This window comes from Callithrix jacchus, chromosome 6, assembly GCF_049354715.1.
Source record: "Callithrix jacchus isolate 240 chromosome 6, calJac240_pri, whole genome shotgun sequence".
NCBI classification, from domain to species: Eukaryota; Metazoa; Chordata; class Mammalia; order Primates; family Cebidae; genus Callithrix; species Callithrix jacchus.
In genome coordinates, this window is record NC_133507.1 from 153,328,352 (window position 1) to 153,344,581 (window position 16,230).

A 16,230-nucleotide genomic window follows, 5' to 3' on the forward strand; every position below is an offset into this window, starting at 1 on the left:
CTTGGCTCTGCCCAAATGGGACCACTTTTATGGACCTGTGAGCTTATGACCCTTCGTAAGCACAGACAAGCACAGGACCCGTGTTGGTTGGCTGCTGGAGGTGGAGAGTTTTCGGGGTGTGTTGGGTGGGGAATGAGAACACTGCAAAAACAGAAATAAGCATTTGAAGAGGAAGGAGGGGGTGGCCTGGGGTCCGCTGCCACCCTCTGCCTCTGCCCCTTTCCACCTGCATGTATTGACTTCATGCTCATAGGCCACAGTGGCTGGTGGCAGTAGCTGACATGACAGCACATGTGATACAGAGACCATAGATTCAGCCCGGCAGCGTGAGACACAGAATCCTCCCCCACTGCAGCTCCAGAACTGGACCCAGGGAGATGAGGAGGCACCAGTGCAGAGCAGCATCCCTGCTTGGCATTACCAGCAGGCAGGGGCCAGGGTCCTCTCCAGGGGCTTATGAGCCACGGACTGTCACCCTGAAGGTAAGGGAGGAAAGCGAATGGGCTTGTCCTGTTCACAAGTGAGGTGACTCTGGTGTTCCCTTGAAGCCATGGAGGTGACTGTGAGGGGCAGCACAGTCCTCCAGTCTGTGGTGATCTGGGCATTACTGCTCATGGGGCTGAGATTTTGCAGTTTGGAAAGCCCAGGCACTTGGGTGCAGAGGTATGTGACCTGGTCTCACAGTGACCTCAGCTCTCCACTTGTCAGGCCCAGAGTGAGGACTCGGGTCATCTTGTGCCATCCTTGCAGTGGCCACATGAGGTAGTTCTATGATTGCTTCCATTGCACAGAAGCTGAGGTTTCACTTGGCCAAGTTCCCCCATAAGCAGGAGTGGTGCCAAGACCTGGCCACCTGACATCTTGGTGCGTGTCCCCCGCCCCTGTACACAGCTTAGGAAACACCGCTCCTGGAAGACATCTAGTCTCACACACAGGGCTGGGCTCTGAGTGCAAGAGTCTTCATTCTAAGAGTTTTTCTTCCATTTCAAAGTAACTTTAAAAAAATTTTATTTTAGTTGGAGTTTCGCTCTTGTTGCCCAGGCTAGAGTGCAATGACCAATCTCGGCTCACCACAGCCTCTACCTCCTGGGTTTAAGCAATTCTCCTACCTCAGCCTCCTGAGTAGCTGGGATTACAGGCTGGCACCACCACACCTGGATAATTTTGTATTTTTAGTAGAGATGGGGTTTCTTCATGTTGGTCAGGATGGTCTCGAACTCCTGACCTCAGGTGATCCACCCACCTCGGCCTCCAAAAGTGCTGGGATTACAGGTGTGAGCCACCACACCGGGCCTGTTTTTGTATTTTAGAGTTGTGCAACCATCACCACAATCAGTTTGAGGCTGTTTTCTTAACTTGAGAAGAAATCCCCTATCGGCAGTCACTCCCTATTTCATCTACCCCGATCCAGCCCCAACAACCATGGACATGCTTTCTGGGTTTTCAGACCTCCCTACCCATGACCTTTCATATGAAAGGATTCATAACTGTATGTAGCCTTTTGTGTCTGGCTTCTTTCATTTCGCATGCCCCTCCTCCCCTTTCTCTGCCACCCAGGGTCTTTCTCTGCCACCCAGGCTGGACTGTAATGATGTGATCACGGCTTCCTGCAGCCTCGACCTCCTGGGCTCAAGCGACCCTCCTCCCTCAGTATCCTGAGTAACTGGGACTACAGGCATGCACCACCACGCTTGACTAACTTTTTAAAAAACTGTTTGTAGATATGGGGTCTCCCTATGTTGCCCAGGTTGATCTAATTCTTGGGCTCAAGCAATCCTCCCACCGTTGCCTCCCAAAGTGTTGGGATGACAGGCATGCATGACTGTGCCCAACCAACACGATTGTTTAAGTTTCTTCTGTTAGGGCATGAATCAGTACTGCATTTCTTTTTACTGTCAGATAATATTCTGCATGGAGATGCCATATTTTGTTTATTTACCAGGCGATGGACATTTGGGTTATTTCTGCTTTTTGATTATGTATGAATAATGCTGCATGAACATTGTTGTGTGAATTACCTCTTCATTGCAAACAATGTGAGTTCATGGGTGTGGTGCATGTCTCTGTATTTCGGGGGGTGTCTGCAAGACAATCCCTGGGCCTGGGAAGAAAGTGTGAGCATAGAATGAGATCATAGAGATATAGATGTGCGCATGTGTAACCTTATAATGATACAGACGTGGGTTGGGCATGGTGGTTCATGCCTGTAATCCCAGCACTCTGGGAGACCTAGGCAGGCAGATCACCTGAGGTCAGGAGTTTGAGACCAGCCTGAGCAACATGGTGAAACCCTGTCTCTACTAAAAAAAAGAAAATTAGCCAAGTGTGGTGGCAGGCGCATGTAATCCTAGCTACTTGAAGCTGAGACAGGAGAATAACTTGAACCCTGGAGGTGGAGGTTGCAGTGAGCTGAGATCATGCCATTACACTCCAGCCTGGGTGAGGAGAGTGAGACTCCATCTCAATAATAATACTAACTTGCTTAGTTTAACGTAGACATAATTCTATACCCACGCTTTTCCTCCTGGGCCGCTTGTCCCCAGGTGCTGAGCATCACTGTTGCTGTGGGTTGTGTGAAGGAAGCTGACCCTGTGTGCTGAGGGCAGCCCTCCTGCCATGATGGCCTGTCCAGAGACATATAGTCCAGGTGAGCCCAGAAGCCACTGTCAGCTTGCTTGCCTTGACTCTCTTTGCTCACACCCAGATTTCACACCAGCACTGGGCCCCTCAGTGTCCAGGAAGGAAGCCTGAGCTATGTCCACAGACCCGCTAATGGGAAAACCAAGTGACTGAGGGAGCAGAGCCCCGAAAGCCTTCCCAGGGCTCAAAGCTTGTCCCAGGTCCTCTATCTTACCCAGCATCCAAAAGCAGGGATCCCAATCCAGATGGCCCCACCCCAGCCCCTCAGCCCCGCCCCGGCCCCACCTCAGCCCCTCAGCCCCACCCCAGCCCCTCAGCCCCACCCTGGCCCACTCTTGATCCCTGTGCTTTCTGATCAGCCCCTCCACCTTGTCTGCCTTTGTCCCAGGGAAGTCCTTGATCCCTTTGCAGAGTTGTCCCAGCCCATGGTGTCCCTCCACCTGTGAAGTGACTCTTGTCCACCCTCCTTGACTGTACAAGCAGAACACTTGGGAACCTTGTTTCTGTCTCTCATCTGGAGCCTTGAGGCTGTGCGCAGGGCTCCCTAGTAGTTCATGAAATGAAGGAGGTGAAAGAGGTCTCAGAGAGCCTGACAGCCTTGGTGATGACAGGCCTGCCCCTTCTGCAAACCCCCCTCTGGCTCCTTGGGTGGGGGAGCAGTTGCTACAGGTGTGTGTTTCTCTGGGGATGCTTCACAGAGCTGTCTCTGCCCTCACGCTGGAGATGTCAAACTCCACAGAGCATTGGTCTGTGCTGCCTGGAATGATCCAAAACACCCCTACACACACACACACACACACACACACACACACACACACACACACCATGTCCATATGCTGGGCTGAAATCTAAACCCATAGTCTTTGGGAGAGGGCCAGGCTGCCATGAGGAGCAGCAGTGGGCAGGGAAGCCGGCCCCAGACGAAGGTGAGTGGAACGGGGCCCATGTGGGAAGAGGAGGTTGCTGGTTTTAACCAGGTAAGGAGAAGGTCCTCAGATGATGTCCTCAGAAAGGACAGACGAGGCAGGAAGGAGCAAACGGGCAACATTCCTTGTCTTTCTTCTGAAGGAGCCTGAAGTTGTTGTGTATGATTTTCATTTGGGTAGCAACGTAAAGCTGCCTGTAACAGTTTTTATGAAAAACCTCAAGGGACCCCTAGCAGAATTTAAAACAGGATGTCTACTTTCCAAATCATCGCAGAAGGTAAAAGCAAGCACAGCAGTCTACAGAAAACAAGTAAAAAGGAACAAAAAAATTAAAAGAACCTTAAAAACAGAAATTCAAAATTAAGATGAAGACATTGGCCCAAGCATAAGCAACGGTGCCCGTAACATGGTGCGTCTGACGGCTACATAGGGTAGGGCTTAGCTCCAACTGAGCTCTTAGCACCCTGATTCTTTAACAAAAAGGAAACTGTAAAAAGGAACTTTTCTACTTCCCACACAACACCATTATCAGTCTTTAGCGAATCAAAACTGGGTCAGAAGATTGGGCCATGGTAATTTAAAAGGCAAAATGGATTAAATATTTACAGAATTTTGAACTGTGTTAATAGGTCTTCATTTTTTTTTTTTTTTTTTTTTTGAGATGGAGTCTTGCTCCGTAGACCAGACTGGAATGCAGTAGTGTGATCTCGGCTCACCGCAACCTCCGCCTCCCTGGTCCCGGTTCAAGCAATTCTCCTACCTCAGCCTCCCAAGTAGCTGGGCTTATAGGCACAAGCCATCACGCCCAGCTAATTTTTGTATTTTTTTTAGTAGAGACAGGGTTTCACCATGTTGGCCAGTCTCGTCTTGAACTCCTGACCTCATGATCCGCCCGCCTCAGCCTCCCAGAGTGCTGGGATTACAGGCGTGAGCCACCATGCCTGGCTGGTCTTTGTATTTTCAAACTATCTGTGCTAGTTACAAAATGGATTAAAACATAGAAATCAATAATAAAGCAGAAACCGTACAGGCACTGAACCCAACCTCAATAATACTAAAGTTAATAATATGAATTAAACAAAAATTAAACTCCACTTGTTAGGAAAATATTAAGTCAATTGACTATTTAGAAGCAAAGAACAGTGAAATTGCCACATATCAAAACTTTGGGATACTGATACAGTCGTATTCTGGAATGTGTTCAGTTAAGCATTTAGAAAGCGTACAAAAAATTAGAACCGACATAAATTATGAAAGAACAAATATATAAAAATAAACCGATTAGAAAATAGCAAAATAAAACAGTTAAGAACTTATATTCTGATACCTTTTTTTTTGTTTTTTTTTTGAGACGGAGTTTCGCTCTTGTTACCCAGGCTGGAGTGCAATGGCGCGACCTTGGCTCACCGCAACCTCCGCCTCCTGGGTTCAGGCAATTCTCCTGCCTCAGCCTCCCGAGTAGCTGGGATTACAGGCACGCGCCACCATGCCCAGCTAATTTTTTATATATTTTTTAGTAGAGACGGGGTTTCACCATGTTGACCAGGATGGCCTCGATCTCTTGACTCGTGATCCACCCGCCTCGGCCTCCCAAAGTGCTGGGATTACAGGCTTGAGCCACCGCGCCTGGCCTCTGATATCTTAAATACTAAAAAAAAGTTAATAAAATGGTTGAACTGCTCATCCTCACAAATTGGAATGTAATTTATTACACAGTTTCTGGCTCCAAATATTTTTTTTTTGAGACAGAGCCTTGTTCTGTCACCCAGGCTGGAGTGCAGTGGTGTGACCTCAGCTCACCGCAACCTCCGACTCCCGGGTTGTTCGAGTGATTCTCGTCCTTCAGCCTCCACGTTGCTGAGGTTACAGGCACGCATTCCGGGTCTTTTTGGATCTTAGTAGAGACCGGGTTTCGCCATGTTGGCCATGCTGGTCTCAAACTCCTGACCTCAGGTGATCTGCTTTCCTCAGCCTCCCAAAGTGCTGGGATTATAGGTGTGAGCCATCGCACCCTTCGAAAGCTGTTTCGTTTTTGTCTTTTTTGAGATGGAGTCTCGTTCTGTCACCCAGGCTGGAGTGCAGTGGCATGATTGTGGCTCACTGCGGCCTCAGGTTCCCGGGTCCAAGAGATTCTCCTGCCTCGGCCTCCTGAACAGCTGGGACTATAGGTGTATGCCATCATGCCCGGCTAATTTTTGTATTTTTAGTAGAGGTGGGGTTTCACCATGTTGGTCAGGCTAGTCTCAAACTCCTCACCTCAAGTGATCCTCCAGCCTCAGCCTCCTGGAGTGCTGGGATTATAAGCATGAGCCACTTCGCCTGGCCTCAAAGCTGTTTCTGGAGAGGGCTACACATGCAGGGAGTCATTGATGTGGACTCAAACTCACAACACTCCAAATGAGGTCGACAGACAATGCCAAGCAGGATGAGGAAACTGAGGCTGGTAGAGCTGGAGAGGAACAGCTGACCCCGCCGTGGCTTTTGGGTCATGGACCGAATGCCTCAATGAAGACTGAGCAAACAGCATTCACCTCTCCATTCTCGGGGTCTCCACTCAGAGCTCCAGGACTTGTGGGCTGCCAGCCATTCCTCTGACCACCTACGTGGTGCTCCCTGAGATGGGCAGGCTCTTTTCCTGCCATCTGATATTCTGCCATTCTCCCGACATCTTTCTCCAACGAAATACAGATTGCAAATCACAGAAGTGACCTGGCGAGATGGGATGCTCACACGTGGCTTCAGGATACACAGAGAGCAGGATCGAGAAGAGTTTCAGCAAACTGCTACATTTGATGTTCAATGCAGGACAACATGGCCTCTGTGAATCAGGAGCTAAAATGAAAAGGTAACAGAGTGAGATCAAAAGGAAACCAGGTGAGACAAAAGGGGAAAAGGATCGGATACAGAAAACTTACAAAGAGATAGAAAACGTAGTGGAAGATTGAATCAGAGGTGTGAGAAGCAAATTGAAATTCTCAAACAGGACAGAGGAGACCATGGGGGTGGGTGGGGGTGGGGTGGGCTGCTCTATGGCTGGTCTGCCCTAGAAAGGAATGGACTAGAGCTTGCTGGGAAACATTTCTGCTCCTGTCCCTTCAGGGAACAACAAATGGCATCTATCCAGGGCCTGGACCAAGATCAGATAGAGAACCTCAGTCTGCCACCAGGGAGAGGACACTGTCAACTGGCACTCTCTGGGGCACGGAGGGAGGACCAGCGACCCACCAGGCAAGTCCGCTATAGCCATAAATAAGGGGCCACTCCCAGGATCAGACCTGCTAGTCACACTGCATCCACAATTCTGATGTGGTCACTCCGTCTTCTGGAACCAAGACAAGAAATTACCTCTAGAGAGGGAGTGTCAGCTCCTCTGCTGCCTGGCCTCATCCCTGTGAGAGAGAGTGCTGGCTGACACCTCGACACAGGCCTCCTGTGCTGGTGGTTCACAGCCCTGCCCTGCCCTGCGGTCCCTTCTCCCCCATAATCAGACACACCAGCTGGAGGCTGGAGGGGAGAAAGGTCCACATCCCTGCAGGAGTTCCTGCCTTGTGGCACAGCCCCTGACCCAGCTGAGCTCTGAGGATGGCTCCCTTCGGCCCCAGGGGAGAAACTTTCCATTGGACACCTCCCTCTCAGCTGCCCTCGACTCTGGAAATTTTCCCTTCCTTAAAGCTCTTCATGTGAACCACTGGAGTCAAATCCCGCCCCCCTTTTTTTTGAGACAAGGTTTTACTGTCACCCAAGCTGGAGTGCAGTGGTGCAATCTGGGCTCAGGTGATCGTCCCACCCTGAGGCCTCCTGAGTAGCTGGGACTACAGGTGGGCACCACGACGTCCAACTCATTTTTGTGGTTTTTGTGGAGACGGGGTTTTGCCCTATTGCCCAGGCTGGTCTTGAACTCCTGGCCTCAAGCAATCCACCCATCTCGGCCTCCCAAAGCGCTGTGATTACAGGCATGAGCCCTACACCCAGCCTCAAATCCCATTTCTGATGCGCCCGCCACTGATGCTTCCTCCCCACTTACCCCCACAACCAAGGTGGGCTGCTTAGCCCTGCCCCCACTCTCCTGACTGGACTAACAGCTCTTTCTGAGGCACTAACAGGGTCTGGATATTGAGGCCTCTCTGATCACCCCAGGGCGCCCCACCTGTGCAGAGCCCTGTCTTCCACCACCCTTGTGGGGTTGTGACTGCCAGGGGAGGACCCTTTGCTTGTTCAGCGGGGAAGGCAGGCTCCCAGACCACTTGCTGTAGGCCTGGTGGAACTGTCCCACCTCACCGGGGCCACACCACCTGCATGGCGGGTGTGCCACCTCTGCCCCACAGTGCTGCCTCTCAGCATGATGTCCTCAGATAGGCTTGACAGACCAGGCCTGTCCTCCAGGCATGTGTGGGGGCCCAAGGTGGGCTTTCCGGGCCTAGCACTACGGGACCAGGGTTTCCACATGTCAACAGCTACAGCACCAGGGACCAGGCAGGCGGGCAACTCTTCCTTGTGGGCCCCTGACTTCCCCAATGGCTGTGCTGCTGGAAAGGAAATGAGGCCCTCGGGCTGACACACTCTTTGCCTCTGCTGCACTCTGGCCTGCCTAGCACCGCAGTGTTTCCCGGGGACTCTTCTACAATTGATGGTAGCAGGAAGGCTGAGAGGTGATCACCATGTCTTCCTGCCCTGCAGAGGTGCCCGATTTGAGAGGACCGGGACTCCAGCCAGCCCCGTCTGGGCGCTGTTTCTCCGAGCTGTCCCTGCCTGTTGTCACCTCAGGTGGGAGTGAAGTCACAGGCACTCCAGGCAGCTTGGAGATGAGAGGCTCCCTGAGAGGAAGGAGGCCAGGACAGAGGCCCAAGGCTGGAAGCTCTCAGGTCCCAGCACCTGGGCCATCTCCGGGGTGTCAATACACTTCAGGTTACTTATCAAACATCTGTCAACCCTCTGGGCTTTCCCGCAGAAACCCCTGGCTGCAACAATATTTCAGTCGCTGCTGAGGTGGTAGTTTCAGGACCTCGGGTCTGGGTATAAAAGGGGAGGACTGGCTGTATGACTGCATCCTAAAGCAACAGCGGAGGGGCTGGCCTCTGCCTGGCAAGGGCCAAAGTTGGCAGCAGAGGGCTGTGTGTGTTGTTTGCAGGCAAAGATGCAGGACAAGAGCACTTAGGAGGACAGTGTGTGTGGCTTGGGCCTGAGCGGCCGCATCAGCCCAGAATCCTGGCAGCCCGGGCACTGTCCGCAGGGAAAACCCTTTAGCTTCTCATGATGGTTCCCTAGATGGTTTGCCATCTGTTCTGCCTCTGGGCCTTGGGAAGACGCACCAGCACAGCTGGCAGTGTCACCCACTGCTCCCTCCCTGTAAGGGGTCTGCAGACAGCACAGGGAGCTGGGACACTCACTGGCGAGGCTGGGGTGCTGGATCTGTCAGCGTCCATGATGTGGACCCCTGATCTTCCAACCTCGGAGATGGGAGTGAGGCAGAGGAAGGGAGCCGTGCCCTGGGTGGCTTCCACAGGGGCCCCCAAAGAAGGGGGATGAAGTGTCTGCTGGGGCACCTGTGGCAGTTGAGAGGAAATGAACTTGTGAGGGAAGTTGGAGAAGCTGGAACATGCATTCTCTCTCTCTCTCTCTTTCTCTGTGTGTGTGTGTGTTTGTGCGTGTCAGTCTCACTCTGTTGCCTAGGTTGGAGTGTAGTGGGGTGATCACAGCTCACTGCAGCCTTGATCTCTGGACAAGCAGTCCTCCTATCTCAGCGTCCCCCTGAGCAGCTGAGACTACAGGTGGGCACCACCATACCCAGCTAATTTGTTATTTTTTGTAAAGATGGTCTCGCTAAGTTGCTGGAGCTGGTCTTGAACTCCTGGGCTCAAGTGATCTGCCCGCCTTGGCTTCCCAAACTGTTGGGATTACAGGTGTGGCCACCATGCCCAGCCAGGAACATGTCTAAAAGAGGATTTCTCACCTGGGCAATGTCACTGTGTTGGCTGCCCAGCCACCTGAGAGGTTGCTGCTGGAGGGCTACCTGGGGCAAAGGTCCTGGGGCTCAAACACCCACAGAAAGACCAGGTGCCACTGGCTACCTCCCCAGTGACAGGTTTTTCTCTGGAACTCTTCCTCCAGGCCTGCAGATCCATGAGCACAGGGCCACACTGCTCCCAAATCCCCTGAGCAGGGCGCTGCCAATCCACTGGTGTTATCAGCCCAAGAGGGCATGTCCCCACCTTCCCCTATCAGGCGACGGATGACAGGGAAGGCTGCACAGGGCTGTCATCCAACCGAGCATGTAGTGAGAACACCTTGGAATTATTTCAAAGTTTCCTGCTGGTTTTAGGAAAAGAGATTCTCATCTAAATTATATTCATAAATTCTAAATTATATTCATTATTCCACACTCATAGCTCCATGGGGCATAGGAAATGTAATTGTCAGTGGCTTCAAGTGAAAAGAAAACCCGCAACCCTCCCACAAAGCACAGCACACTACAGATACGAAACTTGACAATACCTTCTCCTCTTCGAGGTCTTGGCTCGCAGCTGACCATGGCAGTCATTACGAGGCAGAAACTACCCACCCTGGGCTTTGTGAGCTAGTCTAGAAAACAGAGTTGCTGGGATTTGTAAGGTGACGTGATCGATTCTGCAAGATATGCAGAAGCCTTCTAAATCTCCCAAAACAGAGGTTTAGCAGCTACTTCCTCCACTAATAGCAGAAGATGGAGCAGAAGTTACAGGACCCTAAGTCAGCTGAGTTCAATGTTAATTTTATTTTTTGAGATGGAGTCTTGCTCTGTTGCCCAGGTTAGGGTGCAGTCTGTGATCCCCGCTCACTGCAACCTCCCTCTCCTGAGTTCAAGCAATTCTGCCTCAGCCTCCTGAGTAGCTGGGATTACAGGTGCCCACCACCTCACCCAGCTAATTTTTCTATTTTTAGTAGAGTTGGGATTTTACCATATTGGCCAGGTTGGTCTCGAACTCTTGTCCTCAGGTGACCCACCCACCTTGGCCTCCCAAAGTGCTGGGATGACAGGTGTGAGCCACCGTGCCTGGCCATTATTAATTTAATTCATAATGTCTGACTTTGTAGCAGTCAGATGTTTGAGCAGAGCTTCCTGACCTGGCTGAGCTGGTCAACAATCACTTGGGACAAAACTTGTACAGCCAGTCCTATAAGATTCGGTAGATAAGAGGGTGGTGGAGGCAGGAATCCGTATTTTACAAGCCCTCCAGGGCATCCTGACACAGATAAATCCGGAACTGGGAATCTGGCTGTCAGATCTATTTGGAAGCAAATGCCTTTTCTCCACATTCTCCCTCTGCCTCAGCCTAAGTCCGAAAAAATAAAGACAAGTAAATGAAGATGGTTTTCAAGATATTCATGGAATGACATTTTTTTTTACATTTTTTCAACTAGTTAGGACAAAAGCATTACAATGATTGACTTCTTTCATTTAGTTACATAAATAAAACTTTTATAAATATCTCTTTATAAACATTATAAATAGCTTTACAACATAAATACATTTAGGCATGACATGAATTTACAAACAGCAATGTTTTACAGCTGGTTCTGTCAGTCTCTTAAAAACTGTCCCTCGTCATCGAGTCGGTGTAGGTGTGTGTGTTTCATGTATATAATATATATATAATATATAACTTTTTATTTTTCATTTTAAAAAAACAATAAAATCACAACCCCCTCCCCAAATAATAATAAAACAGCTGGTGTCATGTATTCCCAGTACCAGGAAAAAAAGAAAGAAAGAAAGAAATGTAAAAGCCACATTGCGTTGGAGGTGTTTCCAGATGCTGGAGGCTGATGACCAAAGGTGACCTCAGCACAACGGAGCCAGTTTCCAATCCTGAAACACAGAATGGACATGCATGCTCAGTTCTGGCCTCTTAGCTGAGAAATCCCAGCGGGCTGGGTGGTTCTAGACCCTTTCCTCCCCTTCCCACAGCAGCTTGAGGGATGCCCCTGCCCCTCTCCTGTCCTGACCAGGCCTTCCTGCGGAGGGGGGCTCCCTCTGCGCACTCCCCAGCCCCCTTGGCTTTGCCATCCCAGCCCAGGTGGAAACAGAGTGTCCGCAGCCCTCCTTCCCCCTCAGCCTAACCACAGGCCTTGCCCTTGGCCCTCAGGGAGGCACAGAGAGAATGGAAAATCTCCCATCCCTTTTTTGCTATGACATAAACCCTCAGTCAGTGCTTGCCTGGGCTTTGTGTGTATGGGTGACTGTGGATGGAAGGAGAAAGGAGACATCTCAGGAGTCAGGAAGCCTGGGCTCACATCTCTACCCTGACATTGACTCCCTAGATGACCCTGGATGGCTTGGAGTGTTCACCCATAAAACAGGATAATAGCCACCTCCCTGTGGCTGGCTTTTGGATTCAACAGGGAGTCTCGGATTGGGCATCGGCAGAGTCTGTGTCTCAGGTGCCACCCGGCAAACAGCACCTCCTTCCCCAGCTGTTTGCGCAGAGGAAGGGATTCAGGTCCCCTTGAGAGGCAGAGGAAATGGTGTCTCACACCAGCCCTGGGGGATGCACAGTCATGGGCTCTGGGTTGAGGATTGTCAGGGTGAAGTCCCTGCTAATGGGTATATGGGTGCCCCGGGGACCAAGGAAGGTGGCCTTCTAGGACGTTCAGTGCCCTCCCAAAGGAGAGCATGCCCTGAATGAACCTGGGCCAGAATGGCTTGAAGTCTCCCCCACTCCCGTCTCTGGCTCTGCCAGGTGTTTACACAGATGACAGCTCTCTGTGATGTCGCTGGGCCCCAGGGCCAAAGTGTTCATTCAGGTTACAGACACCCCTGTCTCTGTCATTAGCGTTATACAATCAACACCTAGAACCATCTGCGACCATCATTATGGTGGTGCTCAGAGCCCAAGTCAACGCATGCATGGAGTTACGGCCAAAACCTCACTGAGTTTTCCTTAACGTGAAAAATCGAAGCTGTCTTTTCCTTTAAGCCCAGTGATACACCCTGGGCATCACCACCAGGAACCTGCAGGAAGGATTTCTGCTCTCTCACTGGGAATGGGGGGCAGTGAGGTTGAGGTTTTTATTTTTCATTAAAAAAAAAAAAACAAAATAATAAAACCACACCCCCCTTCCAAATAATAAAACAGCTGGTGTTGGGGGTAAGCTGGGGTTGAGGGGTTGAGGGTAAGTGTTCATCCAGGCTAAGGGAGCTTGTAGGAGATTAATGAAACCTACTCCCCATCAAAGGGGTCGAGAATTCTTAGCAATGTGGATTCCTCCTACATAGCATCTTTCTCCACCCTTTTGGCCATCACTTGGTGACTGCAGACAGCCAGGCCCAAGAACAAGGCCCTATGGGGATGTGAATTCCAGGCATGAACCCATGAAAGGTTCACTACCATTTGTTCAGATTCGAAAGTTTGAACTTGACACAAGTCAAATTGAAAATTTGAGGCCTCAGATTATCTCTTTCTTGTTTAGACAGGAGAAAAGAGAGCAAAGGCATTCCAAGGGTAGCTACTGAAGTCTGGTTCCCAAGTGTCAGAATCATTTATCTCCCTGTGCAAGGGACAGTCAAGGTCACAGACAACTGAAGCCTCTGCAGAATTGGGGAGAAGCCCACAGCCCAGTGAGGTCTGGCTGCAAAGAGAGGAAGTGCGCTGGTTAAAACCTAGGGTAGGTGGGAGTGCCGGTTTCTCTGGTGATTGACAAATATTTCTAAGAGTCTGTTAGGGGTGCAGTGGGTCCTGGAGTGCCTTAAGCTGTTCAATACGGGGAGGTGAATGGGTTCACACACTGTGCAAACATGTTCTGTACTGTAAAAACTATTTTTTTACAGTGTGCTGGAGAGGCGCTCTCGTTTCCTTCTGGGTGAAGATCGGATGCTGACGAGGGTTTCTGGGGTGGAGACAGCAGCCTGCCCATGGCCTGGGGTGGGACAGTCAAGGTGTGGGACAGGCAGTGGCAGCTGCTGAGCTGGAGGCAAGAAAGCCAGAAAGCCTTGGGAGCCTGATCCTAACGCACATGATTGTCGATGTCAGAGACTGGGTGCTGTTACTCAGTGGGCACTGTCAGGTGGCAGGAATAGAGCAGAGGGAAGGAGAGGTGAGGCCCTCTGCGGCTGGAAATTACCACCTTGTGGCACCTGGCAGAGTGTGATGGTAGGGCAGAGGTTTCCCACCCTAGCGCCATGTGAGACCCCACACCAGAAACAGAGCCTGGGGCACCGGTTGGGTGGGGGAGAGGGTTGGTGAGGGACTCTGGGACATGTTGAGTTTGAGGTTGAGTTACTTTGTGTCTTTCCTTTTCCCTGAAATAGCCACAAGCACTGAGGTTCACCCTGAAACCACCAGGCTGCAGCTGCCTCAGGACCCTGGACAGACCAGTTTGCCCACTGCCTGGGTCTAGAGAAGGGACAGGAACTGGAGTGCCCCAGGCAGAAGAGGGTCCCGACAGTGCCAGAGGGCTATTCTCCCTACAGGGGGCATGGTGGCCGGCAGATGATGAATGTCCCCTGGACTTCTGGGTGTACCTTTCCTTCTCTGCTCCCACAAACCCATGATCTCCCCTCAATCCCCCCACCAGCTGGCAAATCGGGGCCAATGCTGCTAGTTCAGCTACGGTTGAGGGGTGGGTAAGACCCCACCAAGCTTGTTTCTGTTTCTCCAAAAGAAGCCAGGTGGGTTCAACCAGGCTGAGCCATTTCTGATCTTGCCAAAGTTCCCCGATCACTTTATCCTTCGCTTTCTTTGTCTGTAAGTGGGATAATAAGGGGGCGGCCGGCAAACGGCTAGCACAGCTTGAGCATAGCGGGCTCGCACTCTCCCCTCTGAAGGCCGGCTGGGCGGCGGGCGGCGGGGCCGGGCTGGGGGTGGGCGCGGGGTCGGCAGTACTCACCGCCGCCAGGGGGCGCCACACTAACATCCCAGGCCGCTCATGGAGCCGATTCGGTCCAGCTTGAGGCCGAAGCAGCCCTTGGACAAGTTCTTCTTGTTGGATGCTTTGTGTTTGCGCGCGTTGGGGTGCTCCTGCACATGGCGGCCCCACGCGGCCCGCGACTTGGTGTCCGCGCGCAGGTCCCGGAGCAGTCGCGACCGATCGCCCTTGAGGTTGGCGCCCCCGCCCCCGGGAGCCTTGTCGCCCTTCTTCTGACAGCCGCCCGCAGCCTGGGGGTCCGCCAGCTCCTCTCCCGGCGGGGTTCGCGGGACCTGTCCGAGGAAAGAGCGGGTAGGTGAAGGGACGCGCGGCTGCAGCACGAGAGACTCTGACTCTCCAGCCCAACGTGCCCGCCGGCGCCGGGTGTCCCTCCCGAGCCCGGAGCCGCCGCTACGGATTCCGGCCCCCTTGGCCCCTCATCCACCTGCCACGCGGCCGCCGCCGCCGCTCACTCCGGAAGCCCCCTGCCCTCCCCTCCTTCGCCGCTCGACCGGCAGGCCACACTGGGACAGGGGGCTGCGCGTGGGCCGACGTTCTCCCGAGGCTGGGGATAGGGACCCCCGAGTAGGCGCTTCGAGGGCTCCCCGGCTCTCGCCCGCGCGCATCTCGGAGGAGAGGGCCGCTTTCCTTTCCTCTCTGCTGGGTCCTGCGCGCCGCATTCTCCAACCCCCCAGCCTCCCAAGCCTCTCCCAGGCTCGGTGTCCCCAAGACAGCACCCACCTTCTGCTGCGCCCCGGGCTTGGCTTCGGAGGGCCGGAGTGAGAGCAGCGTGAGCAGCAGGGCGCAGGCCAGCAGCTGGGAGAGGTGCATGGTGCCGCTGGGGTCGAGGGGCGCAGACAGGCGGCAGCGAGGGCGCGCGAGTCGGCGGGCAGACCGGCAGGCAGGTGCGGAGCAGGCTGGCGGGGCTGCAGGGTGAGCAGGGTCCCAGTGCTGCGCGGCGCCGGCTGGGTGCGCTCTGGGCCCGTGACTCCGCTCGCGCCTTTATAATCCAACCTGCCGCTGATGTCATCCTCCCGCCCACCGGGCAGCCCGGGCCAATGGCACCACGCACGCGGCAGCGCCAAGGGCCAGGAGGGGGCCGCGGGGGGGGGCTCCCCTCCCTCAACCCACCCCGGAGGGATCCCGCGGCTCGGCGGGCTCGCTCCGTACTGCACTTGGAGCTGCAAAGCAGCGCGCCCTGGGGAACTCCATTTGCAGCGAACGCGCGACCTGGCCTGCCGAGCATCGGTGCGCCTGGTGCCCTGTGAAAGCGCTGGGTCTTCACCACACTCGCCCTACCTGGAAGGGATCTGTAGCCCTCTTTGCAGGTGCAAAGATAGGCTCAGAGGAATGAAGTCACTTGCCCGAAGTCATACAGGCAGAAAGTTGGTGCTGCCCGAAATCCACGCAGCCCTGCTTGTCGTCTGACAGGCGCGGGATGGCATAGCAGCTCTGCCTGTCACCTGCTTGCCAGGGCAGGAGGGCAGACCACAGGCGGCCTCGCTAGGTTGGGGAAGCAGAGGATGGGGTTGGAGGACTGGGGTGGGAGGCGCAGGGAGAGCGGGGTTCGCCTGGGCCGCAATGGGGAGCGCAAGTCTTCCACATCGGAGAGTACAAGCTTGCAGCCAGCCTGAGTATTTGAGCGCGAGGCGACAACGAGGGGACTGCAAGCGCGGGCGGCCCAAGACGTCGATGTTCATGCGTGTGCTTGGCGGCATCCTATGCTCGCCAGTTAAGGCTCTAGGTTCACGCTCAGCCGGTGTCGCCTACACAAGAACGTCCC

General features: G+C 53.2%; 1 protein-coding gene across 1 annotated transcript; it reads right to left on the reverse strand.

Moving 5' to 3' along the window:
* Positions 1 to 10,905: 10,905 nt before the first annotated feature.
* NPPC (natriuretic peptide C) lies at positions 10,906 to 15,425 on the reverse strand. Its single transcript, XM_035306048.3, has 3 exons — positions 15,189 to 15,425; positions 14,430 to 14,740; positions 10,906 to 11,412 (listed from the first exon to the last, which is right to left on the reverse strand). The coding sequence occupies exons 1-2, from the start codon at positions 15,276 to 15,278 to the stop codon at positions 14,450 to 14,452; spliced, it is 381 nt and encodes a 126-aa protein (XP_035161939.3). The 5' UTR covers positions 15,279 to 15,425; the 3' UTR covers positions 10,906 to 11,412; positions 14,430 to 14,449.
* Positions 15,426 to 16,230: the final 805 nt, after the last annotated feature.

Excerpts from the sequence above, each read along its gene's own strand:
- NPPC (XM_035306048.3), bottom strand. The coding sequence starts at position 15,278 with ATGCACCTCTCCCAGCTGCTGGCCTGCGCCCTGCTGCTCACGCTGCTC. Across the intron at positions 14,741-15,188 it reads AGCCCGGGGCGCAGCAGAAG|GTCCCGCGAACCCCGCCGGG; the intron begins GTGGGTGCTGTC and ends TTCCTCGGACAG.